General features: G+C 38.7%; 1 protein-coding gene across 5 annotated transcripts in view; it reads left to right on the plus strand.

Moving 5' to 3' along the window:
* The window catches only part of Cdep (Chondrocyte-derived ezrin-like domain containing protein), an 804710-nt gene that overhangs the window by 557007 nt on the left and 221553 nt on the right, over positions 1–26150 (plus strand). For all 5 annotated transcript variants that reach the window (XM_067085457.1, XM_067085454.1, XM_067085456.1 and 2 more), the window contains 2 exons: positions 13757–13831; positions 20155–20258. In XM_067085457.1, coding sequence (XP_066941558.1) covers positions 13757–13831; positions 20155–20258 — 179 coding nt within the window. The remainder of the gene's footprint in view (positions 1–13756; positions 13832–20154; positions 20259–26150) is intronic.

A 26150-nucleotide genomic window follows, 5' to 3' on the forward strand; every position in this document is an offset into this window, starting at 1 on the left:
GAGAGTGTAACTCCTTTGAGGACCCACTTGTTACTGAGCCACAAGGCATAATACATTTATAAGTTCCTGTGTCTCCTGTTCTTTATTGCCAGACCCTAGTGGGTGTCTGAAATTGCTACGAGGGTGGTGGTCATGCTGAGATATTGCTGTGGAAGGTACAATAATCCCACAGCCACACTTGGCATAATTAGGTAAGTCACCTTCAAACCACAAAGTGTTGGTTCTTGTGTTGTTTCCTGTTCTTTACAGGCAGTCCCCGGTTAACGGCAGGCTCGGTTAACAGCGATTCAGTTTCATGGAGCTTGTCTAGTGACGGAAATCGACAATTTTCGGCACTGAAAATCGCCGATTTCTGCTTACCGGCGCCGATAATTGGGTATTGGTGCCAATACATACCTAACAGAGGCGCCGATAACCAAAAATTGGCACTTTTCGGCACCGATAACCCCCGAAAATCGCCAAAAAGGCGCCGAAATCGCCGATTTTCGGTTAGCAGCGATTTTTGGTTATCATCACACCCTCAGAAACGGAACCCCGCCGATAACCGGGGACTGCCTGTATTGCCAAACCCTATGGGTATCCAGAATAAATAAAAGGTTTAATAACCTGTGGTTGTACTTCAGACCAAAAATTTATTTGGGTTGTTGGGATTTAATTATTAGAAGCTAAGCCATTTCATCACCTGTCAATTTGTTTTGTAAGCTCCTTTGAGGATGAGCAGCAGCTACGCTATCAAAAAACAGGTTTTGACGTAGTAAAAACCTATTTTTGGTAGCTGCTGTGAGTCCTCAAACCCACCCATTTTCTCTGGCGAAAAGGCATGGAACTAGGATGAACATTTATCATGCACAGACTTGGCTTGTAATGAGGAAAATTGCTGACATATGCTGTTGTCACATCTGTGCGAGTGGGATGTAGAAAGAGCCAAGGCAGTTATTGTAGGACAGGAGATGAAGCCCACCTGTCCTGAGTCCTTTAAAGTAAACCCTCAGATTCGGCTCTCATGGTTCATGGACTCACGATTCGCGGTTTCTCTGTGGAACATATCTAGCCATCATTCATGAAAATTCACCCATTCATGCGGTATTTTTCACTGAGAAATATTCACTAATTACTGTATTTTCATATAATTTTCATCAATAAATGCACTTTTTTGTGATAAAACTATTAAAATACTCAGGTATAAGCATTTTTACAGGGTTTTTCTTGGTTTAAGCTATCAAAATGGGCAGTTCTAAGTGTTTTTAGAGGGGTTTTAACCACTCATGGATTTGACCTATTTGCGGGGGCTGCTGGGACGCATCCCCCGCAAATACGGGGGGTTCACTGTATATTCTGTCACTGTGCCAACAAGCACTATTCTGACTGAGACCAACTATAAGATAATCCTCTGTAATTAACTGGTCTGCCTTATGGAGCCCTGAGGGGACCGTGAGAGTGTAACTCCTTTGAGGACTCACAGCGGCTACCAAAAACAGGTTTTTCCTATGTCAAAACCTGTTTTATTGAAAGCTCATTGTTCGTTTGTGTTTGATCTGAGTAGAATGTTTTTCGTGGGCTTTTGTTGATGAATTACTGATTTAAATCAGCATGGTTATGGTTTATGTAAGAAAGAGTGAGAGTTGTGTATATATAAACATTCAAATATTTCATTGAAGAAATAGTTTAATATTAATCACAGAAGCCAACAATATTGGAAATGTTGATTTTCTGCCAGTCATGTGCTACCCATGCGCATGTGCCACATCTTCACTCAATGGGTGGACAGATGACATGAAACCGACTGTAGTCATAGGTTAGGGAAAGTCTGATTATTATGTGGTATCTTTTAAAAGGAGTTGAAGCCATATTTACAACCTGAAAATATGCCCGAAGCATTATTTCTTTTTTGGTAGATATTTTTGTGAATACATTACGTGCTTTCCTTTCAGTGATGTCAAATTGAGTAATATTTTAAAGCATGTACAGTCTCAGGGCTAATCGAGTAGCTCATTCTGTAAAATCAGCAAAGAAATAATTTTATGCTTATTAAATAGGACCATTCTCTTCTTTTCATACACATGCAAATTCATAGACTGTTTGGTTATAAGAATGAAAAATTTGGTAATGCCCTCTCAACAGCCAGCCCCAAGGTGGAGCTTGAGTCATTGTACTTCATAACTAGACAAACAGTTAGGTGTGTTGTAAAAGTCAAAGGTACCAGGATTCATTAAGTTAGTGGTGTTTCTGTGTAATGACACATGATGTAGATTAAAGATAATGGCAGATATATCAGAAAAATTTTAGTAAATTGTGAGTGTCCGTCAAGGATTAGAGCTGATTATTGTTTCTCATAGAAAGGGAAATGCTTCTGGGCTGCTATATGCATATGACCCAGTGGGAAAAATGAAATCAGAGTCGCAACACAACTGAGGGAAGAAAGAAAATTTACAGAATTGGATGAGGAAAGATGAAAAGGTTTGTCAGAAAGAATATAGTAAATGAAAAGGGACATTAAAGTTGAAAGTTGGAGTCACAACCAGCTTAGTGGCTGCGCCGATATCCAGTTAATGGTGCCATTAAGTGAGTTATTAGTGCTACTATCGCTGATTTGTGGCACTCGGCTGGGAACGGAACCCCTGCCATTAACTGGGGACTGCCTATATTATATTGTACTATTTTGTTATGTTTTAATAAAGTAGCGTGCTAGAATATGCAATTGACATGCAGGTAATTATTCAAATACTAAATAATGTTGCTTTTATTAGTCTTTCATTTCCACGTGATACTTCTCAGAGCAAGACATAAAGTAATGCAATTTCATTATTCAGTTTGAAAATCTTTGGTACAAACCTTGAATGCTTGCTCTTAACCCAAAATTTCATCTGGGAAACCTCACAGAAAAAATCAAATATACTGTAGACTTGGCATTCTGTAGAAAATGTGAATTTATTATCTCCAAGAAAAGTTTTGGAGCAACAGTTTTTACTAGCTGAATCTGCAGTGCTTTTGCAGTCACAAATTGTATCAAGTTTTCTTTGTTTACTAACACCACCCTTGTGCTTGACAAACTGCTTCCTTCTCTGTCATTTCCTCTGATTCATGATCATCTCTGATAAAACTTGGAGTAAAAAATTTATCTAAGGCAGGTTTGTCTTTAACTACAGTACATCATAATTAACATCATCATATTCAATGCTGTCACCATCAGAGCTATCTGATAGTTCAGATCCACTGCTATCATTGTCATTTCCAAGTAAATGCCTCTGTACTACCACATCATCAAGTGAAACCTCCTCCCTTTATGGCATTTTGGTGGTTACTAGAGGTCTACCCCTTTTCCTGAAATTATCCTGCAAGTTGGAAATCAAATGTTGCCATTTGTCACTAGAAGATAAAGAATAGTTCTGTACAATGACAAGAGAAATACATTATCTGTTACAAGCTGCCTAACTAGAACCAAAAGAATTGTGACTGAAAAGGTAAGCCCCACATTATGGATAAGACCTTTTAAAAACTGAGGAGATTAGTCCTGCTCAGCGAGGGTTGAGGATAGCAAGAGTTTTGTTATGTACAAGGCTGCAGGAACTATAGTTTGGGAAGCAACAACTTCTAGGTCCAGTAGGCCTGGGCTTCCACAACAAAGGTTGAGTTTGCTTTCCCTCTCCTGACTGAGTTTAGAGATGCCAGTAACCTTGGAACAACTGTGCTCCATAGCATCTGGCAGTGCTACCAGAGAACACACGATGCTGTTGGCTTTCCTTTTGACTTTGCATACTAGATGTGTTTGTGGCAAAAAACACTTTTAAATACAAGAAAGAAAATAGAAATAGGGAAATCACTGCCCCTGAATTTTGCTCAAAGCTACTTTAGTCAATATCTAAAGAGGATATGGGTTATCTTGAATCTAGTAAGACAGCAAAGCCAAAGAAGTGGCTGTCGGCAAAATTCCAAGGCTGATTCAAGGAAGACAAATAATTTATTCCCATCAATTAAACTGTCAGTTCATTGCTTCCATGTGTGTGATTGCAGTCACCAAGGAGTAAGAGGCAGGAAACATTGCAAGCTACACAAGGCCAGGAGTTTTCCTGCTGTATTTGCTTCCAGACCAGAGACAGAGATGCTGTAGATTAATTGATCTTCCACCCAGGTGCTACACGTACTTGCAGGTATGGAAGCTTTAACACTGGGATTATTGGTGGGTCTTTCTTCTTCCCTCTGTGATCTTCCTAGCTTTAAAAGTGCACACTACACCATGAAACACTTCTTAAGGGAGTTCCTGGCTATGAATTGACTAGTAGTCAGAAATGATTCACGGGTGCATTAAGACCCCCCCCCCCCATATTGATTCAAGGAGACTGTACTGGGATTCCAAACAATGCTCCCAAGGCTGAGGAAGTAGTATCTTCTCCTGGTTGAGCCTCATTCTTATGTAGGTTTATGTACTTACTATAGTCTGGCTACAAAAGGTTGAGATTCAAGGTGATTAGCACTGCCGCCATATTTTCTTTTTCCCTTTCAAATTTTTTTCAGGAAAAAGGATGACAGTTTCGTAGATTTGGCATTTGTTGAAGTGGCACTGCCATTTCCTCATTTGTGGATGATTTAAGCAAAGTGACCATGGGTCACAGTAATCAGGATTAACAGGGTACTCGATTAATCCTGACAGTCATAAGGGGATTATCTGTCATCTCCCTCCATTGTCAATACAGAAGCATAACTAAAAGATCAAAACATTATACTTGAACCTTGCTTTAGATTTTTCATATTGCTCAATACAAAATTTGATTAAGGTGCATATATAAATTTACATAAAATACACACATATATATGTATCATGTAAATATATATATATATATATATATATATATATATATATATATATATATATATATATATATATATATATATATATATATATATATATATATATATATATATATATATATATATATATATATATATATATTTTTACATTTTCCTGGCAATTTAGTTTGAAATATTCCTGTGAGACAGGTAGCAACAATTTAAGGTAATTTAGCCTTGTGATTCTGACTTCGTGGGTCCAGGAAAACGTAAAAGAGGAAAACAAAGGGGAATTTCATATGAGCGTAGGGCTCTTGTTACTGAGGGAAATATTACGAAAACACGTGGGCAAATTTAAAGGAGTGTATTTACATAAATGACATTAGTAATGGGAAAGAGAAATGCAAGTAGATTGTTGATCCTGAAGGGGATTCCTACGGGATGAATGAAACGGGGGATTCCAGACACAGTCCAAGAAGCTTCCACGAAATAGGGTCCTCTGAAATGAGAGATATGCACATTATACACCAGTAATGAAAATAGACAAAAGAATAATGAATTCGAAGCTGCACTGAGGGTGCCAAGGGGCTTCGATGAATTAATAAGGACTTAGTACTGCCGATGCTAGAGGCGCACGGACGTTAGACAAGGGAATCGTTGATTAATGGCGCTCAATTCAAGTAAATGTTACGAGGGAAAAGCGTGACTGAATGGAGGTTTTCCGGAGGACTTTACCGTAACTTTGTTTCCAGCGCAGCGCAGAAAGGGGTCTGTGGATGACTTGCGATTTCCGAGGGCGAGTTCTTCCACGTGTTAGGATGCAAGGGCAAGGCGATGGGGACTTCTTGAAAAAGGTCAATGCGTGGGAATTTCACGAAGGGCCGGGCAAGGGCATGTGGGCATCCGGCAGGTCAGTGGTGGAGTGAACCCGTGGCTCGTGGTCGAAGGGCACGAGGAGAAAGTATACTTTGAAAAGGGCCACGTGGTTAGGATGCAAGGGCATCGATGGGGCCAGGGGTTTGAGGACGTCTTCACTCCATATCGACCAGCGCGCGTGTAAGAAAGAGGCCTCGTGTTTTCTGCTTTTATCTCCTCCTATGGGGCCGGGGGCACTTCCAACATACATGGGTGTTGAATCATCTTCAGCTGATGCCTGCAGGGGAGTTTTGCCTGTAAGGAAATGACCAGACAGAGATCACTTTTGCCTCGAAGAAAGATCTGCTTAAAGGGAGTGGCCTTAATCTTTTAAACCCTTGTATTCTGACCGTGCGAAGTCGATAGACAGATGGTCTATCGATCGAGCGGCTTGCAGTAAATGAAGACAACAAAACAAACAACAGAGAGGAGAGCGACACAGATCTTACCCAGAAGTGGTTCAAGTTAACTCTCCTTAAAAATTGATCAGAATGAGCTCTGGACCTATGTGGAAGAAAACTCCTCCCCTTTGAGGAAGCCTACTTTGCTCTTAATGGTTCAATTCCAACTCCCACTTTTGGCAAAGGACAATTCAGGTCAATTTTGCTGACCTTTCATTTAATAACCACGTCTATAGCTCCTCCTTACGCTCCCATATCTCAACATTGGTTGTTTAGTCTACAAACCTGAAACTCCAATCTACTTGGTCTCATGCTCTATCAGTTCAAGTTATCAACACCTCTCTCTCTCTCTCTCTCTCTCTCTCTCTCTCTCTCTCTCTCTCTCTCTCTCTCTCTCTCTCTCTCTCTCTCATTATTCACTGTAAAAATTCACTTTCAAATTCATTGCATAACATCTACAGGGGGTTTACTGTACTTATGCTGTGGAAACTTGTTTGCTTGTGCTTCTTTTAGGATTTACATCACCAGATTCATTTCTAATCTTGCATCCAGCCTTAGCAAAGCTACTGGCTGGGATCTGCAATTTGCAAGGACCTTGCAACAATGGAGATTACGATCCTAGCAAGGTCACCACTTTTAGAGTACAGGTAGTCCCCAGTTAATGGCGGGCTCAGATAACAGCGATGCAGTTTTACGGCACTTGTCTAGCGACGAAAACCGGCAATTTTTGGCACTGAAAATCACCAATTTCTGCGTATTGGCACTGATAATTAGGTATTGGTGCCAATACATACCTAATAGAGGCGCCGATAAGCCCCGAAAAAGCCCGAAAATCGCCAATTTTTGGTTAGCAGCAATTTTTGATTAACATCACACCCCCAGAATGGAATCCCCACCAATAACCGGGGACTGCTTGTATTAGTACTGACCTACTTACTTTATTCCTTGCTCAGGAATCAAATCGGGGGATCTGGCTGAAGTCCAGAGGAATTATTATTACACCTTGCTTAATGGACTGCAATTTCTGGGTCAGTGAGCACCCTAATAAGAAAACAGTTGAGCTGAAAGCTGTATTTCAACAAGGAATTGTTGCAGATAAACACTTAGGGTTACTTTAAAGGGAATATGTTTACAATTAATCACGTTAATCAGAAGACTGGGGAATGATAAGCAGGGAAAGTAATATTATGCCTTGGGATTAATTAATTCAGCAATTGTTCAAGTATTGAATAATAAAGGGGGGGGGGATCCTCTTGGAAGGGCCCCCGATGATGTGAGGCAGTGAGGATGTCACTGCAAGAAGCACAAGACAAGCAGTTGTGTCCATAGCTCACGACACCATCTGCAATTTAAAAAATGCAAGCTGTTATATACAGAAATTATAACAATGTCAGTGAATTGAGAGGTTGCACATATGGTGCCAAGATAACTCGATTCTGGTGCGAGCTGCGTATGTTAACATTTCACACTGGGGCTAACTGAGTCAGGGCTTTGTGAGGAAATGCACTTCAGAAAAGGAAATGAGTTTTAGTCAAAAAGGTTTAAGTTGCTTGACAGTTTGAAAGAACCTCGAATCAGGACGTTACCTTAAATGTAGCGTTGGAGAGCCTTGTTGAAAAATGCATCAGGGATGGAGGGATGAGTTTACTGGGTCACAATTGAAGGTACGGGGGGTGGTCATAGGGGACCACGTGGGTCGGCTCAAGAAGGAGCTTGCAAGGGGATATCCTTTTGATCTGGCGCCAGGTAGGGTTCTGAGACTGAAGCAGCTGGCTGGGTCCTTTTTGTAACCTTGCCAGCTTATTTTTCTCTTCTTTCTAGGGGGCATTAGGAGCACTAGCAGCTGCCCTCTTGGTTCAAGATGGCTGCTGCTCACGTGGGTCACGATCTCCGTTTTCTGTGAACTCTGGCCTCCCCATGTTTGCCCATTTCTATGGGTGATTCAGTTTTCCTGGAGGCTTTTCGACAGGCTTTCGTCTCCATTCACCTTTTACCTAAAAGGAGGCATTTCAAGCAGTCACCAGTTCTTAGGAAAGGTCAAAAGATGTACCAAAAGGGGAGTACGGAGAGAAAGTTAGGTAGGGGCCGAGTTTCTCACGCCCTTCCACAGTTAATTATCAATATGGAAAATCTTTTAATTTATAAATCAGTTGGGGAGTTGGGTCTGCTTATAAAGTAGTTACCCAATTACAATTATATAATATATAATATATATATATATATATATATATATATATATATTTATATATATATATATTTATATATATATATTTATATATATATATTTATATATTTATATATATATATATATATATATATATATATATATATATATATATATATATATATATACTGTATGTATTAATAAATATACAGTATATACACCTTTTATATATATATATATATATATATATATATATATATATATATATATATATATATATATATATATATATATATATATATATTATATATATATATATATATATATATATATATATATATATATATATGTACACTCAGCAAGGAAAGTTAGGATACAGTTTTTAAATCTTCTGACATATATTGCTCAATAATGTGACATCTGGCAACTTTAGAAAGGGGAGGAGCTTCAGTCTTACTGTGTTTGTTTTTTGCTTGGCCTCCTATAACTTTCAATCATATTCTACGATTCTGAAATCATTGATACTTAAATGGAGTAGTAACCTTTACAGTATTCGTTCAAGTTGTAATCTGCAGCGACAGTTCTGAGCAAAATAAAAATTTTTCGACATAACCTACCAAGTAACCTTACACAATGAATTTAGGACACCACAGTGAACAGAATGCTTGCATAATCAGAAAAGCAGTCTTCCATAATGAAATCAACACTTAATTTTGGGCAATGTCCAACCAAAAAACCTGGGGAAGAATGGGGAGAGAGAGAGAGAGAGAGTCTGCTGTTGTGTAAGCTGAGGCCTATATGTAGAGCTACTCATTTCATTATTTTTTTTAGTATGTTTTAGCAATGGAGAGAGAGAGACTGACACTATGGCAACTTCAAGAAACATCCAGTTACTTGTGTTTTCTTGCCGAAATTCTCATGCTGCTCCTCACATCATAGAGAACGCTCTTGCGGATTTAAATAGATTTGGTCAGCCTACCCTAGCTCTCAGAACATTTACTGCCATTAATTCCAGCTGAATTTTAACACTGTGAAATACGAATATGAATGTGTAAAAATTAAAGAAATTATCATTACCTAGTATGATGATGCAATAAGAAGCCTGTTCATAACGGAAAACGAGTAAACATTGCCGTTCTGATAAGCAGTACTACACCAAGATATCCACACACTATCTTTTAGATCTCTATGAACAAAGTCATCTGAGAAATTCTGATTACTTCGGACATGCGTGGTGTTTTTAAGTATCTGAACGTTTTTGTTATGCAGATTTAATATATATGATATAATTTGCATTGTATTTTCATATTGTAGAGTAAATTTACTGAAATTATGTGTTTTCTGTAAGAAAAAAAATAAAATTCAATGAACAAAATCTAATGAAAACTATATCCTCATTTTCCTTGACGAGTGTACATACTATACAGTATAAATGCATGCATACCTTACAGAAAAACAAGTCACTTGTCAGTAAAAGCATTTAGCTGGACCGTACGGTCTAGTATGTCCATTCTCAGGATTAACCTTAACCCCTCAATCATAATCCTGAAATTTTACCTTTTTGGATTAGGACTTTGGCAAGATTGGAAACATGTCAATGCTGCTAATTATAGGAAAGTCTCAATCTTTCATAGTTAGACTATAGGCTGAGTACAGGCAAGACTTGAAAAGATACTGATAATTCTAAAGATAGATGCAAAGCCAGGAGAAAGAAACACATAATTGAGGAAATTTGGGAAAGGTCTTCCTAATTTTTTTACATTACATATGTAAACCTTATGATGTAGATAAACTGTGTTCCCTGTCATGTGAGGTACACTTATAATTTGGCAAGATGTATTTAAGAAAAATAAAAAACCTAAATTATAGCAAAAGTTTGTTGTCATTACAATGAGAATTCTTAAATCAGCAAAGCTGACAGTGATGCCATGATTTGTCTGTGTAAGGTGTTAATACCCAAACAACAATGACCATCTTGTATCTACTTCATCAAGAAAATAATCTACCAGATTTTACATTAGATTTTGGTTTTAATATTCAACTGATGATTCATTCAGATTTTGCATTTTAATATTAAACTTATGATTCATCCATTCTCAGAATTAAAGAACAAAATGTAACAATAGCTAGATAAGTCACAAAATGTTGGGAAACAATTACTGTTTACACGTGTATCATTCGATCTTGTGTATCAGATGACCTTAAATTTTGTTCTCAAAACATGACTTCATCATATATTTTGTGTATTGTGCTTAATGTGCAAGAGTTATTTGTGGTAGATTGTAATAGGTTAGGCTCACTACACCTGTCTCATTTTCAATTGATTCCATTGATAATGCATACTACTGTACTTCTAAGTAAGCTTTTGACTAATCATTATAGGTCCAGAAGTGTATATTCAGTAAGCATACTATTCAACCATTCTTGTCAAGCTTAGGGTTTCTAAAATAATTCATTACTGTATGTTATGATTAGCAGCCACTTAATTTTTCATGCAACACAGTGGTAGAAACAAGTACTGACTTGAACAAGCAGATCAAGAAACTGTTACATGCTGATGTTAGTTAAGACAACTATCATACATTTATTAAGAGTTGCGTCAGCATGATAAGAATTTCGTCATTCCCAATGGTGACTTCCTTGAGTAAAAAGTAAATTTTTATTCGTCCTGCATGCTAGGGAGAAGGGCTTAACCCTTATACCTTAGAGTTATTGATTTTCTGCTGAAGTCAGAAGATGGAGGTAAAATACTAAATACATACTGTACATATTTAGTGTTTTACCTCCTAACAAGAATGTATGGGTTATCACACACGAAAATAGAGACGAAGACATGAATTTTATGATGGAAGTATTGAAACAAGCATTCTTCAAAACTTGGAACTTATTTATTTTGTATAAATAGTTTTAAACAAGTAAAAATTAAGAAAATACATTGGGCCCCAGAATTATTTGGAATCATTTTATATGACAAACAGGCTTATTTATTTGACTTGAGTCTTTAGTTTGTAATGGTAGTTTGCATAATATTCAGGATAGACTGGTTGGCTGGTTTCCATAGAGATCTGTTTGCTAGTGACAGTAAAAGGTGCTAAGTTTGAACTGTCACAATTGTGGCCATTTGATTACCAATGGCGATGGCTTGATTATAGCATTTCGGGTGATAAGGATTAAGAAGGTACACCACTGAATTGAAGCTGCAGTTGAAGAAGTAATAACAGGCAGGATCCCAAATAATTTGGAATAGGCAGGAGCAGTATCCAAAACTGGAGAAATCACATCTTTACTTTCTTTAAAATTTACAACATTTATGATTAAAGGTAAGCTGCTTTATTTTAATGCAGCTTTGTTGGTTCACAAAAAAATTCATCTCCAATTTATGCTTCATTTAGCAACTAATGGCAGTGAGGATTTTGGCAGTACCCAACTATTATTTGGCGTTGATGGTGTGTTGGTAAAACTCGGATTTTGATAATGTAAACATTACCAGAATGCAAATGGCACATGATACATAATCTTTTATGATAACATGTATGTTGTATTATTTTTCACATGCACATCCCTATCAAATTCTTACAGAGAGTTATTTACATAACATATTTCAATGTACATATTGTATAAGATGATAATAATACGTACAATTTTTATTCAAATTATTATTCTAATGCAACTGTACTATTTGACTTTTGCAAATGGTGGTGTTTGGTGCGATCCTCAATTATAAAGTTAAGAAATGTTTTGAAAGGTCATTTAATATATGAATATACACAGTAAGAGAGTCAGATAACATGCTTCTGAACTGTGGAAATCAGTTTTTATATTTAGTAATATTTTGATACGTAATCATTATCTAAAAATACATAAATATGTATAGGTCATTCTGTGATAATCTTGGAACTTGTGTGTTAGACAGTGGTGTTTAGGTGTTAGTGTGGCACTGGTAGGCAAAACCCCTAGGCCTATATAAACCTAACTATCAAGGTATTAAATGGAAGGTAAATTTTATGGGAGGAATTTTTTTTTTTAAAAAGTGTCTTACATGGCGGGAAATATGGTAACTTTGGTCTTCTGCTACATACAAAAAAGAGGGAGTGGGGCACAAGAAAGAGTACTTTCTAAGCTGGATTGGAGTTAAGCGTTTAGAACTGACCACAAAGATACAGAGATTTTTGTATTTGATGCAGCCATTTTCCCTAAGACTGGATCCTTTAGCTCATAAATGGCAATCCCTGACATACAGCAGCATTTTTCATGATCCATGGAAATGAGAGATGCTAGAACCTGCATCTTCTGATGGTGATGATTCTCCTCAGAGGAAAACTTAGTGAGGTAGATAACACCTCAAGGGTCATAAATGCCTCTTGCAGCAGTGGATCACCCCTGATTGAAACTATTCCGGACCATCCTTGATCATAACCATAGAAATTTACTCTGCTCTTTCAGTCCAGCTGGCCTGGAAGTTTATACATTCCAAACATGCAGTATATTTGGGATCATGATGTTTAGGGTCTTGGTTCTGATGGTTTTATCAATGATCATAGTGGCTCCTCTGTGGCCACAGAAAGATTAGGGTGCTAAGCATCCAATAATAGTGAAAAATTTTTCCTATCATAACTGGGAGCAAGTTAGATGCTAACAGGCTAGCCTGGTGGTAGCAGCAGGCCAAGTGATCCCTCTTGTGGGAGAGTTTCCCAGCTCTTGATTGCACCTTCAACTTTCGTATTTGCTATAGCATACCGTAGAACATATACTCTTTGGTGCCATTTGGATAAGTGTTGTTCTCTGCTACAGTAGCCACTCCTGGAATTTCTCTGTGACAATATAGGTATCTCAACATGCTTTTCATGACAGGTCTGAAGCTTGGGGTTGACCTACTACTTAGAGCACTGAGTACAGAACAAACGAAGTTACTTTGAATAACTGTTTCTGTTTAAGAATATAATGATTGCATTGGAAAGACATGAGTGTTGATGCTTTAAATCAGTCCCATGAAGCTGTCAGACAGGTCTGAAAAGTCTTACATCAGCCAGTTTTGGGATTTTAGGAGCTCAGTCTTATCCTTTGAATTGGGATTCAGGCCAAATTATAAGTGATTGGGTTTTGGCAAAATAAGTATATATTTTTTTAAACAAAATTAATTTTTATATAAATCCATTACATATAATAAGAGTTCCCTCCTCCCAGCCCCAGTAATTTCTCACAGATCATAGATGCTGCCTTTACCCACTGACTGCCACTTATGATTTAAGAGGGATTGAAGTGTCTTAGATAATTTCATGACCACAAAATAGCTAATGTATAAGAAATGGCTTTTTATGAAGTAATTGATTTTACTTACAAAAATTACATTTTTTACTTTATGGTTTTCACTTTTATTAGGGATATAAGTGATCTGTTATTTTCAGTAATAGCCATCAAACATTTTATTCTGCATATACAGTATTCATAATAATTTATGTGTAAATCATATGCCAATGCAATTCTCTTACAGGTACAGTGGGAGAACACAAAAACAAGTTCAGGAGTTTGTCAGAGACAATTATGTGAAGAGAGCACCTTTTCAAAGGTATGTTGCCAGTTTATTTCAAATGATATTGCATAGTCTGTCACATATATTATCCTATACAAATACACAACCTTGATTTTTAAGCAAAATACAGTAAAAGAAATATAAAATAAACTGTCACTGCAGCGGACCCCTGTTAATTGAACACTTCCAAAGGATTAAGAGTTTATGTAAGAAAAAGCACAAGAATTATCCTTTCATGCTTTTTTTCTGCCAGAGAGAAAACTCTTTTGAAATAATGAATAAAAAACTACTTTATTATTTAAGTAGTTTTTCTGTCAATACTTTTATTGCTTATTGCTAAAGAACTTTGTTCACAGAAGTAAATTATTTTGTAGTGTCAAATACTAAAGCAAGTTAAAGACTTAGACAATTGCAAACCATTATTTTAGTTGACGTTGTGTGGGAATGGAAAAAATTAATGCATGCTATACCTTTTGGTGCATTCTGTGCATAAATATAGATACTTATCAAAATCTGGATCAACAGTAAATTAGATCTGTGGCTTTGTTCCTTTGATTTCCAGAAGAACATGAGAGTTCTAAGTGATATTTAATTGTAAAAAATACAGAAAATAGCTTATTGAGTTCATTCTAAACACTATTAGTTTGCATGGTAAACTTTATCTTAAACTCATGTCAGTTTGGAAAACAGTGTTCCTTAAGGACAGCATAAATGAAGGAAAAGCCACATTTCACTGTGATTTTTAACCCATTATACAAGTACGTAGACTACAAAGGATTGTTAGCTAATACCGTATATACTTGTGTAATGTTTGATATTTAAAAACCAATTTTATGGCCTGAAATTTTGGGGTCGAACATTACATGAGGTATAGTTTTGGAAAAGTGCAGGATTTTGGGACTAGGCTAAGCCTACCTTAGGCTTTGGACTTCCTGACAACGGAAGTCAGCAAAGTAGCATTTCTTTTCACAGAAATTGACAAACTATTTTTTTTTTATAATAAAGACAGTAAATATAAATGTTGTTTTACTTATCTGAGAATCTGTTATTATTGTTATGTTGTTTCTGTATTTATGGCTGTTCTAGGCTGTAATAAGTGTAGCCTACATTTCACAAATATAAACAAGTCTTAGCCACCATTTGCATTTCATCCTTACATATGATTCACAAAGAATTGTACAGGGTAATAGAGTTAAAAGAATAGTGGAATTGGGTAAAGAGATTAAAGAATAGAAATGAATGGTTATTATACTGTTTGCTAGTTCTGGTGGTTGAAGAGAGATTAAAGAATAGAAGTGTATGATGATTATGCTGTTTTCTAGCTTTCGGTAATTATGACAAAACAATTGTAAACAAAGAAGGTCGGAAGTTTTTTCAAATTTAATGATTTGAAATGAGTATATACTTATTTTTATACATTTTATAGGCATATTCTAAGCTTTTAGCCTCTTAGTTTAACTCAATTTTTAGATGTCAGAATCTTAGGCTAGGCTATTGTAGTGACTGCTAACATAGCCTAGACTACCATCATGTTTTGATTCCAAACATATAGAAATGTAGCCTAGGCTTATTGCCAAAATCAAAACTTGAACATTACATGGGGTATATGCTAAAATCCAAATGTATGCAGTAAAAAATGGAGGTCAAACATGGAGTCTGTATGCATATTGGAAGAAGTTAAGTACTTGTTATGCTCTTTCAGATTTGACATGCCATTTGCAAGAGAACCTTGATAGGGGTTTTTAGTGCAGTCAGATCTAGTGCCGCTTTCAATTTAGTAATTCATAGGACACTTATTTTTAAACTACAGAATCTTGGAGTGTAGATATGTTTTAAGGTTACTTCGAGATTTCCCTACTAGTAAGCAGTAGCAAGTAGCTGTTGATGGGATCTTTAGCGTTCTTGGTCTGATGTTATTTTTAGTGTATACAGGTGATATGGTTGTTGGCCTGGAAAACAAGATTGTTCAATATGCTGATGAAGCAATGCTTGTGGGTGTAGTAAAGTCTCCACGTATGAGAAATGCAGCTGTCCTTTGTCTCAGTTGTGACATGGAACCGACTAGTAGACAAAGTAGTCGGTGGGGTGTTAGGCTGAACTCCAGTAAAATGAAAACATTAATGATTAGTAGATCTTGTTCTGATTTTCCACCTCATAGTAGATCTTGTACTGATTTTCCACCTCATCCTCCCCTTCAGGTGGCTGAAGCTCTGAAATGTCTAAAGGAATTTCTCTGATCTAGTGATATTAACTGTACAGTAGTTACATGTATTTTACTTTAAATGCTTACTTGTATAAGGGTCTAGTATAGTTTAACATTTATGCCATCTTCACAAGACTCATGGAAAGTGTTTTTGTCTTTTTTGGGGAACAGAATTGTTAGTGCAATGTTTTTTTTTGTGAATTGATCAGAGTAATCATGATAGTAAAGTTGCCCCTGCTCATTTAAGTAGATTATATACCATCATGACCAATTGTAAACAAAAATATGGTACAGTAATCAGCATTTCATATGGGAAATCTAGAGTTACATTTCAAGTGGTTGTAACTTATCCACCCCATGTTCTTGTATCAATATTTCTGGCCCCAAATATAATTCACATGAAGTATCAAACAAAACACAATTATATTACAACTAAAAAATATTTTTGGTGGTTGAGAGTGCTCAAGTATGATTCCACTGAGATCCAAGTCAACTGGATCAGGAGATAAAGATGGCTCTCAGTGGCTTTTCAGACCATAGAGTTGTTAAAAGTAAAGGCATACCAGAGGACATGGGGAAGGACAGTGTCTTTGTGTTGATACAGTGGAGTGCATTTGAGTATACAGTATTGGAGGAGTCGAAGAGACTGAAGCAGTTAAGTACAATGAGGAGGTAGCATCACACAGGACACTTGTCAGACTGAAGTCTTGGTAGCTGTGGTTGCAGTGATATGAGAAGAGAAAGAGTCAGAAGAATTGCTGACTGAGGCACTGGCACAACATATACATATGCTTGCCCCTGAAGTGAAATTACTGGTCCACTGTCCAGCCATCCACAGTGGATAAGTCTTCTGAGGAGAAATATGATGAGCAGTGTAGACTTTTTCTTCTTGCAAGTATGCTAAGGCATGATCAATTCAGATATATTTCCCACAGAACAAGCACAATTAGGGAATAGCTACAAATCACAATGATAAAAACAAAAGTATCTTAATGCATATTAAGCAAGTAAAATCAATTGGCAATAATTAACACCTCAGACAGAAACTGTTCCTGTGTACTGGAAAAGTAGCAGAATATTTATACAGTTAACAGACAACCCTGAAAAGGATAAGGGAAGGGTAAAAATACTCCACAAAGCTTGCATGCTTAACAAAGGCAAAATTTAAAATGAAGTAAATATTGCACATTAAAATTAAAGGAATCACATAAATGTTGAAGTGGTGAAATTAATGAAAAAACATTACCCATCATATATGCAAGAGCTGTTGGATATACCAAAGCTCAGTAAAACGGACAGTCAAGTACATCATTACAAATCATATACTGGACAAAAAAGCAGTTAGATATACCAAAGCTCAGTAAAGAGGACAGCCAAGTACAAGGGAGCCTCAGTTATATGGAGCTCAGGGACCATTAGGAATAGGAAGGCAGGAGTGTATGTGGGAGTGGTATAGGTCATTGCATAAACAGAAGCATTTGCCTGTGCAGGAGCAAGTATTTACATGGAAACCTCCTTGGCCAACATCACTGAAGACACAGGCATGGTGGGGTGTGAGGCAGCAAGTAGCATCATTAAAGTGCAGGGTGAAAAGAGTCCTCAATTAACACATTCTGTGACAAATCCACCTCAGCCAAGAACTGGTTGTAGAGCACAGAGGCAGCCATCAACTTGAGTCAAGCCCGGTAAGAGGCATCTGCTGAGGGAAGGATTGAGTGATATTCCAGAGAGAAAGACTTTTGCAGAGGAAATGTTTTCCATGCATAAAGAGATGGGTTGTTGAGATCAAAGATAGAAATCTCTTACCCTGAGAGCTGCTTGACATGAGGATGAATCATCACAAAGGAGGCTTGTCAGACTCAAGTCTTTGTAGCCATGGTTGTAGTACGATGAGAGGAGAAAGTCTGAAAAATCACTAACTGAGGGACTAGCACAGCATATACAGTATCCTCTCAGTGTATTGAAACTACTGATCCACTGTTCAGCCCATACACAATGGATAAGTCTTCAGAGGGGAAACAAGATGGACACACAAGTATGCTAAGGCATGATCAGTTTAGATATATTTCCCATAAAACAAGCACAATTAGGGAATAGCTACAAATCGCAGTGATAAAACTAAATATCTTCATGCATATTAAGCAAGTAAAATCCATGTATAATATGTACTTCTTAGACAGAAACTGTTTCTGCATAATAAAAAGTAGCAAAATATTTACTTAGTAACAAGAAGCCCTGATAAAAAATAAGGAAAGGGCAAACATACTCTACAAAGCTCTCGTGCTTAGCAAAGGCAAAATTTAGAATGAAATACACATGGACATTAGAATTAAAGGAATCTCATAAATGGTAAAATTACTGAAATACTGAATATATTGTGAATTGTAATAAATGAATGGTACATCACAATAATGGTGCCTTACCTTCCAGGCCACTGGGGAGTGAGCAGGGCCTGCACAGTAGGATTTTTCTTCTTTCAGTCTTTTAAGCTGGTGTAAATGGGAAACATTTGCACTTACCATAATCCATGTCTAGTCCAGGCAAAATCATGAACAGTACCTGCTTTTCCCCCTTATCTTAAAAGTGATTGAGATAGATTATTCTTTATCATCTTGGATTGCTATTAGTTATGGTAACAGGAAGGGTAGGGGACTCAAGGGGTTAGTAGGTGACTCATACCAGGTGGGGAGTAGGGAAAAGGAAAGTCATGTGGACAATGAGGGGCATGGAGACATGATATACAGGAGAGGAAGAAGGGAATGAGGAAGTTTGGTAAGAGGAATAAGGCCATCTAAGCAAGCTGTTTCTTCTCCAGTATCATGATGTAGAGATGTATGGCCATAAAGATTATAGAGGTAGTAATGCCTCCCATCAAAGTGTCAGAATCAACCTCTTTCAAAAAGTTAATGGCATCCTTGAACTTTGCAAGGTCACAGTAACTATGATATCTGGCACCTTGGGAATGTGCCTCTTCCTCCCTGGCTGACTTGCTTTCCACTACCACTACTTGCTCCTGCTCAGTTACCAAAAAATTGCTCTGATTCGATAAGTGGCTTAGTAACATCTTCATTTACCCTTTAGACCCAACCTTATGCAGCAACCTCGTAATGTCTTCTGTTTTTTTACACTTGCAGCTAAAGGGAAATCATAAACACATTCAGATCTTATCTTCCTCCAGCTTAGATTTCATACCAAGCATAAATGAGTTCATCAAATCTTTGATGTAGAAGTTCATCCAGTGCTCCTTAAATGCCCTGTTAAAGATCATGTTGAGTAACTGAATTCAAGATCTTCATCAGATACTGCTGACCATAAACCTTGAATTAGGAGATGATCTCCATGAATGAGAGAATTGGTGTTGGGAAGTAAAAGGTATTGTGTTGTGACACCAGTCACTATTTCCTTGGATGAATCAAAGCTCTGTCTGAAAGAAATTTAAATGTTATTCCTCTTGGTTCACCACTCACAAGGTGGTGAAAGATGACCATCCATTTAGATATGGTTGATGACTGCCATCATTCAGGCTTTGAGCTGGACTTATATAGGTAACTTAAAGCTGGTCCTTTGTGTATGCCTTCAGTGCCTTGGGTAAAGGTACTGAGAGGATGATGCCCTCCTTATGATTAACTTTTGGTAGGTGTTGGCATGTGACTTCTTTTCATCGAAATAATATAAGTTTTTTGTTACTAATGGTATTGATGCTTAATTATAGAAAAGATATTTCCTTCTGTTTGTAAAAGATAATGTAAATGATGCAGAGATTTTAGGTAATGCTAATTACATGTCTTGTTTACTGTTCTGTGTCTGTGATGGAGGTTTGCTTGTTAATGAGTCTTTTGCGTAAATTGGGTATTGGTTGTTCATACTTTTATCACAAATACCACAAGTTTAGGAACTTTACTGTCTCTTCCATCCGAGATGTAAATGCTGCCCTTAAAGATTTTCTCAGTTTTTTCTTATACCTTAGTGTTCAGATCAGTAATATCAAAGTTTTACTGTTACTTATGTATTATATACATTCTTTAAAAGCTTTCAAGTTGAACTGCTTGTTTGTAAGGCTGGATTTCAGTCTTTTTAAAACCAAGGTGGTTTTTATAGCCATTGATAAAGATACAAAAATTGAGTAATTTTTGTTTATCTGTTAACTTTTTTGCAGGTCTCAATCATTTCGACACTCTCCATCTGTACATACAAGTGTAAGCAATGTTGGCATGAGTATATCAGCACAGCCTCTTCTGCCTCTTGGAGACAATCAGTGTGGTATGTACTCAATGTATACTGTTTATAGTCATTTCTCTGGAGGTGGGTTTTAGATATTTTCGTCCTTTTGTGCTTTTGTCTAAGATAGTATGTAGCCTAATACTGTCAAATAGTTTAGGCCATAATAATATTCATTAATCAATTGACTAATTAGAAAAGAAAATTAAAGCGTTTTCATTTACAGTATGCATTAACTAGTAACTATAAAAGTACAGTATGTATTTTCATTGTCACATGCAAAAGGACCTACTGTACACAATTAAAAAATTTAAGATTTTTGTTTATGTTTATTGTCTCTACCCGTCATCCCATTGTTATATAGAAATATCATTGTTAGACCTTCTCTGACAAGATTGTTACATATTTTTTCATTTCTAAATGGACCAAGACTTTTATCACTCATGAGTAATTATAGGCTACATACCTAGTGGATTTGCATTTTGTGGGTTAGTAAACAATGTCCTTTGAATTACAAGCCTCATTTTTAGTTGGTCCTTAATACTGAAGAAAGGACAAAGGAATTTTATGTTGAATACCTTGCTAATCTGGGAAGGTACAGTAATGTATAACGGTGAGTTGAATCTCTGCCTTCTAGGTGAGCCTGTCACATGCCAAATGCTGTGCAGTACGATGCAGGCAGAGGACTTGCGATTTGAAGTTTTTGTTTTAAAAGAAGATACTTTTGTAAGCAATCATTCATTGTCATTCCATCAGAGTTTGATAGGATTTTTCAGTCTGTATACTAAGAGTAATGTGTTTTAGCTCCTTCCTCTTGGGGTTATGAGTAAGTTCAGATCTCTACTCATGTATGCTATTTATCAAAAAATTAATTGTACATCCCCATCATAAACAGTACTTACTAGAACATACAAGAGTTTAAGGTTCACATTACACATTTTACTATTACGGCTCTAAATATCATAACCAAGTAAGCTTTGTCAGAATTCTCCTCACTGCCATTGTGTATAGGCACTTGTTGGTATTTCATGGCTGTTTGCTGCTATCATGGTGCTATACTTTTATTTTTTCTAGGATGCCTCCACTGGAATCAAGACTAAGAATGTCACGTTCAGTTGGAATAATCTGTGTTAGCAGAATGTTGATTTTTTAGGAGATACTGTTTGCTTTGGCTGCAATGGTATAAAGTGTGATCTTGAGAATAGATGTGAGGAAGTAGGGATTTTTGAAGGAGTTTCTGCTTAAGTTCGTTAGTATAGGAAGAGAAGGGAAGCAGATAGATTGTGAAAGCAATTAGTTAGGTCAGGTTATCAACCTGTCATTTCTCTCCCTTCTCTGGATTGTTGTAGTTTTTATCTTTTATTGAACTTTTGCACAGTATAATTGCCTCTTCTCTGTCAGCTGAGAGGTTGAGGTGCCCGCTTAGTGTGTTTGTGGCTGGCACCAGCTTAGTGTGTTTGTGGTGCCAGTGTAGGGTGTTTGTGGCACCAGTTTCAAGTGTTTTTGGTGCCAGCGGGCATTTAACGAGGAAGAGTGTTAGTTTGTAACTTGTGAGGTCAAACCCATTTGTGACATTGCAGGCTAATGTTCTCATGCTTAAACTAACTCAGTTTGGGAGAAGTGAGAACACTTGTGCTCATATCTGTAGTGAAGGCTTATGCTGCAAAGGTTAAGGCGATAAGGAAGGATATATTGGCACAAGTCTTATTTTATACCTTTCGGGGATCAGTTTAGCCCTCAGGTTCTGGTAGATGGCCAATTGCAGGCCTCCTGGCATGCTTTTAGAGACTTAGGAGCAGAATCTTAAGTGGTGGAGGCACTGAAGGAAAGTTATGATTCTGTTTAGGTTACTCTCCACTGGTTTAGTCTCCTGTAGCTGTTCCTTTGTCTTCTCCAGCAGAAGTCTCATTTTGTAGTAGGAGGTTGTAAATTAGAGAGAATGAAATGGACCAGGCAGTAATTCACTGGGCCTTTTTCCTAGCTCCATACTCTACCAGATTGGCACCCAGTGTTGGATGCTTCAAGATTAAATAACTTTACATGTCTGTCCCCATGCATTTTGGTTTTCCATCACAGTTTTATTGACTTTCCTAAAGAATAATCAGATGTTTCAGTGGGTGCAGGAGACAGTTTTCTCATACCAGTACATCCTCAGTCACGCAAGTTCCCTCGAGGTGTATTTACAGGGAAGGTATTGCCATCCACGGTGCTTTGTTTCGGCTCGGTTACAGCATTGCTATAAATATTCACAGTGAATGTGTTATCTGTAGGCAGATGGTGTCGACTTTTAGGAGCAAGAATTCTTCTCTACTGAGTCAACTGGTTCAGTTGGCCAACTCTGTCGACAGCACTTCAAAGGCCAAGGATCTGTTGCTTCACCTGGCTCAGTCTCAGGGCATTATGATTTTCAGTCAGCTTCCCCAACTCCTCATTCTTATCTAGTGATGTGGGGGTGATACTTGCAATTTGCAGGCTTTTCTTTCAGAAGATAAATAGGCACTTGCTTCTTAAAGAATTTTAGCCCTTATGGAAGCTTCCTAAGCAGTAAGGGCTTTTGTTGTTAGGAATCATGGCCTCCCTGGAGAATTTGTCAGAATAATCAAGCTCAGTTACAGTATAATCTCAGCATAAGAGATTACAACTTGCAGCTAACATTCATTAAACTTGTAGGTAATTAGACCATCATTATTGCCAGGTTCTGTAGGAGGGATGCCAAAACTAAGAGTTGACCATTTTATTCTTAAACCTACATCCAGGTTTTGTTTTTTCCCTCTGCTGTGAAACACATTACAAAGAATTTTGACAAGTGTCATTAATCTTACATACACCATAGAATGGTCACCACTACACCTGGTAAAGCTTGTAAGACCATTGAAGATGCCTTGCAGGTTTATCCCTGGTGAGACACTAAGTCACAGTTGAAAGGTTGCTTCTTTGAGTGATATGAACAATATGATATTGGTTTGATAGTTCATTTTGTAAGGACAGTGTTTTTGGCGACTGAGGATTCAGGGAAGTACAAAACTACCAACAGGAGTTCCATTCCATCTACAAGTTTAACAGTCACTGTGAGATTAGAGTGTTCAAATTTAGACTTATTAGCATGTAGATGAATGGGAATAACCAGTCGCTTACTACTCCTTTGAAGGACTTCAGGCTTGAGCAGTGGATGTGTTTCTTCAAGTTTGGCCTGATTCAGACTCACATGCCTTCCCCCTCTATCAACTGTAAGGAAATATTGACCAAATTTCAAGTTCAAGAATTGCTTAATGACTCCTGTAGAGCCCTAGTAGCCTCAGAGCAAAATGATTTTCAGACTTTCTAACGCTCTCAGTAGATGTCTCCCTTGTTCTTCCGTTAAGGGGAAATCGACTCTAACTACAGAATTCCATGTACTTCCACTAACTTTTGCATCTCACACTTAGCCACTTGGAGATGCTTGATTGTCTCTTCCCTATGAGGGGATTTTCAAAGGTATCATGGGATCTATCCTTAATCAAGTGGAAAAAAACCATGGCCTTGTATCAGAAGTAGCGCTTTGTGTATTTCTCAGGGTGCTGTTGTAGAGGAATTTTCAGCACCTGTAACTTGGTAGACATCAAAGTTTCTCTGCTTTCTTAGATATAGTAAGAGTTTTTCACTGTCTACTTTCAAGGTGATCGCTCCATGCTTTCCTCGATTTTAAGTCATGTGCCCTTAGATCTGGCTGATGATCAGCATCTTAAGGTGTTGAGATTGAGGCCCCTACAACTCAGTATCACTCTCTCGGGAATTTAAATGCAGGTCTAAGTTTTATCTACAGATTCTTTTGAGCCTCCGGAATGAGTTCGATTGTATTATTTACTATGAAACTCTCTCTTTGTTTAGCACTATCAGCAGTTAAAAGTAAATTTGTTGCAACCACTCCCCTTAAGGCTGTTGTAAATGGAATGCTATTTTATCTTTTTTCCTTAGAGCTGAGAATGATGTTAAGGCTAAGTTTTTCTGAGAACTGTAAGAATTCCAATTTAACCTCTGTGGTGGGGGAAAAAGAGGAAAAACTGGATAAAGAGGCTGAGAAAAAGAAGTTGGACTATTGTAAGCTGGCCTCTCTCGCTGCCTGATTGTACGCTGGTGCCTGTTTAAGAGGTGCTAAAGAATGAGCAGGAGAAAAGTTACTCCTAGTTTATTGAGGACACAGGCGGTTTATATAGCGGCGGACTGACATCACACCGAGGAATACAATGAGAACCAGGGTGACCTGAGGTCAATTACTCTTGACGATACAATGAATAAATACACTCTGAGTTGCAAAATGGACAGTGGTCAAAAGTGACAACATTCTGACACATGAGCAAAAGAAACATATGCAAAATAAGTTAGTAACAGGTATGCATTTATAGATCAAATTGGATGATTGGTATGGCTGATCCTGCGTGACCATAATTTCATCCATGGGAGTACACAGCAGGGAGTGCCCATCCTGAAACCACCGCCCTTGTGGCGCCTCATCTCCCCAGCATTAAAGTGTCACAGAATTAATCCATCATATCTGGGCGTTGAAGAGTGTCGCGACTACGCCCAGTGAGCTGGGGAATTTGCGTTGTGTGGGAGTGGCTGGCTGCGGGTGAGCAGATGTTTCGAGCGGCCGTGACCTCCCTTCTCACGGCTCAGCTGCGAGCTTGACTGTTCTGGCGGGCGCACTGCGGTAGCGATCACTTCCTCCTCAGGAGAAGCGGTCTTGATGCGGTCGATCGACACCCAGTCTTCCTTTCCGTGAAGGGTGAGACAGAAAGCCTTGTTGTTCCTCTCCAGCACACAGAAGGGCCCCCTGTAGGGCCTGGTTAGCGGTGGGCGGACAGCGTCATCCCTGACGAAGACGTGAGTGGTGGAGGACAATCTGGGAGCGGTGAAAGCGACTGACCTGTCGGTGTATGTTCGCTTACAGGGGGCGAATTTGTCGAATATGTCTCGAAGCCTCTGGACCGATGGGTTGCGCCGATCTTCCGTGACTAGTTCGCCCGGGACTACGAGGGGCTCCCCGTAGATTTTCTCCGCTGCAGACGGGTCGGCGTTGGCTCTGGGGGCGGTTCTCAGCCCGAGGAGGACCCACAGCAGCTGGTATTTCCAATCTTCAGTGATTGCAGCAGGTCGCCGAGGCGGCTTTTCAGGGGACCTGTGGAACCTCTGCGACTAAGCTGTTGGCTGTGGGGTTGCAGCGGTAGTGGTCTGGTGAGTTGTCCCAGCAGGCATGCCGGGGTGGACCACAGCTCGATGGTTATGTGGTCGAGGCAGCCGGGCACCGGCTGATCCAGCTGGAGAGGAGGGCCTCGGCGCGTGCACTGGCGGTGACTTCCTGCATGAAGCGGCAACTTCCAGGCCACCTGGTTGACGATCCAGCTGATCATCAGGAGATATCTGGCCCGCCCTGGCGGGAAGAGAGGCGGACGGCGTCGATGTGTATGTGACCGAACCGCCTCCCCGGCTGTGGAAACTCACCTACCCCGGACTCGGTGTGACGTCCTATCTTGCTGGTTTGGCACCGAAGACACGGTCTCGCCCAAGTCCTCGCTTCCTTCCGCATCCTGTGCCAGACAAACTTCTCTGTCAGCAGCTTGGCCATCATCCTGCCGGAGAAGGTAGGACAGCCGTGGATGGCGTCGAATACCTGAAAGCGGTGATGGGAGGCAGGGCAGGCGCCAGAGCAGGCGCTGGCAGTGCTGGCGTTGCACAGGAGTTTGGTCCCCGGGGGTGAGAGCCATGTCCCTCCACTTTAGAGGCGTGATGGCGATGCGATGGGCTGGAGTCTCGGGTCTGCAGCCCTATACGGCCGAGTCCCGTAGTTGATCGAGCTGCACTGCATTGAGCACCGATTCTGGAGCGTCTGCTACAGGGTTCTTCTGTCAGGAGGTGCTTGATTGAGCAGGTAGACTCCCGCGACGGTCACTCAGGTGC

This window comes from Macrobrachium rosenbergii, chromosome 42 (genome assembly GCF_040412425.1).
Source record: "Macrobrachium rosenbergii isolate ZJJX-2024 chromosome 42, ASM4041242v1, whole genome shotgun sequence".
In the NCBI taxonomy this organism is placed as follows: Eukaryota; Metazoa; Arthropoda; class Malacostraca; order Decapoda; family Palaemonidae; genus Macrobrachium; species Macrobrachium rosenbergii.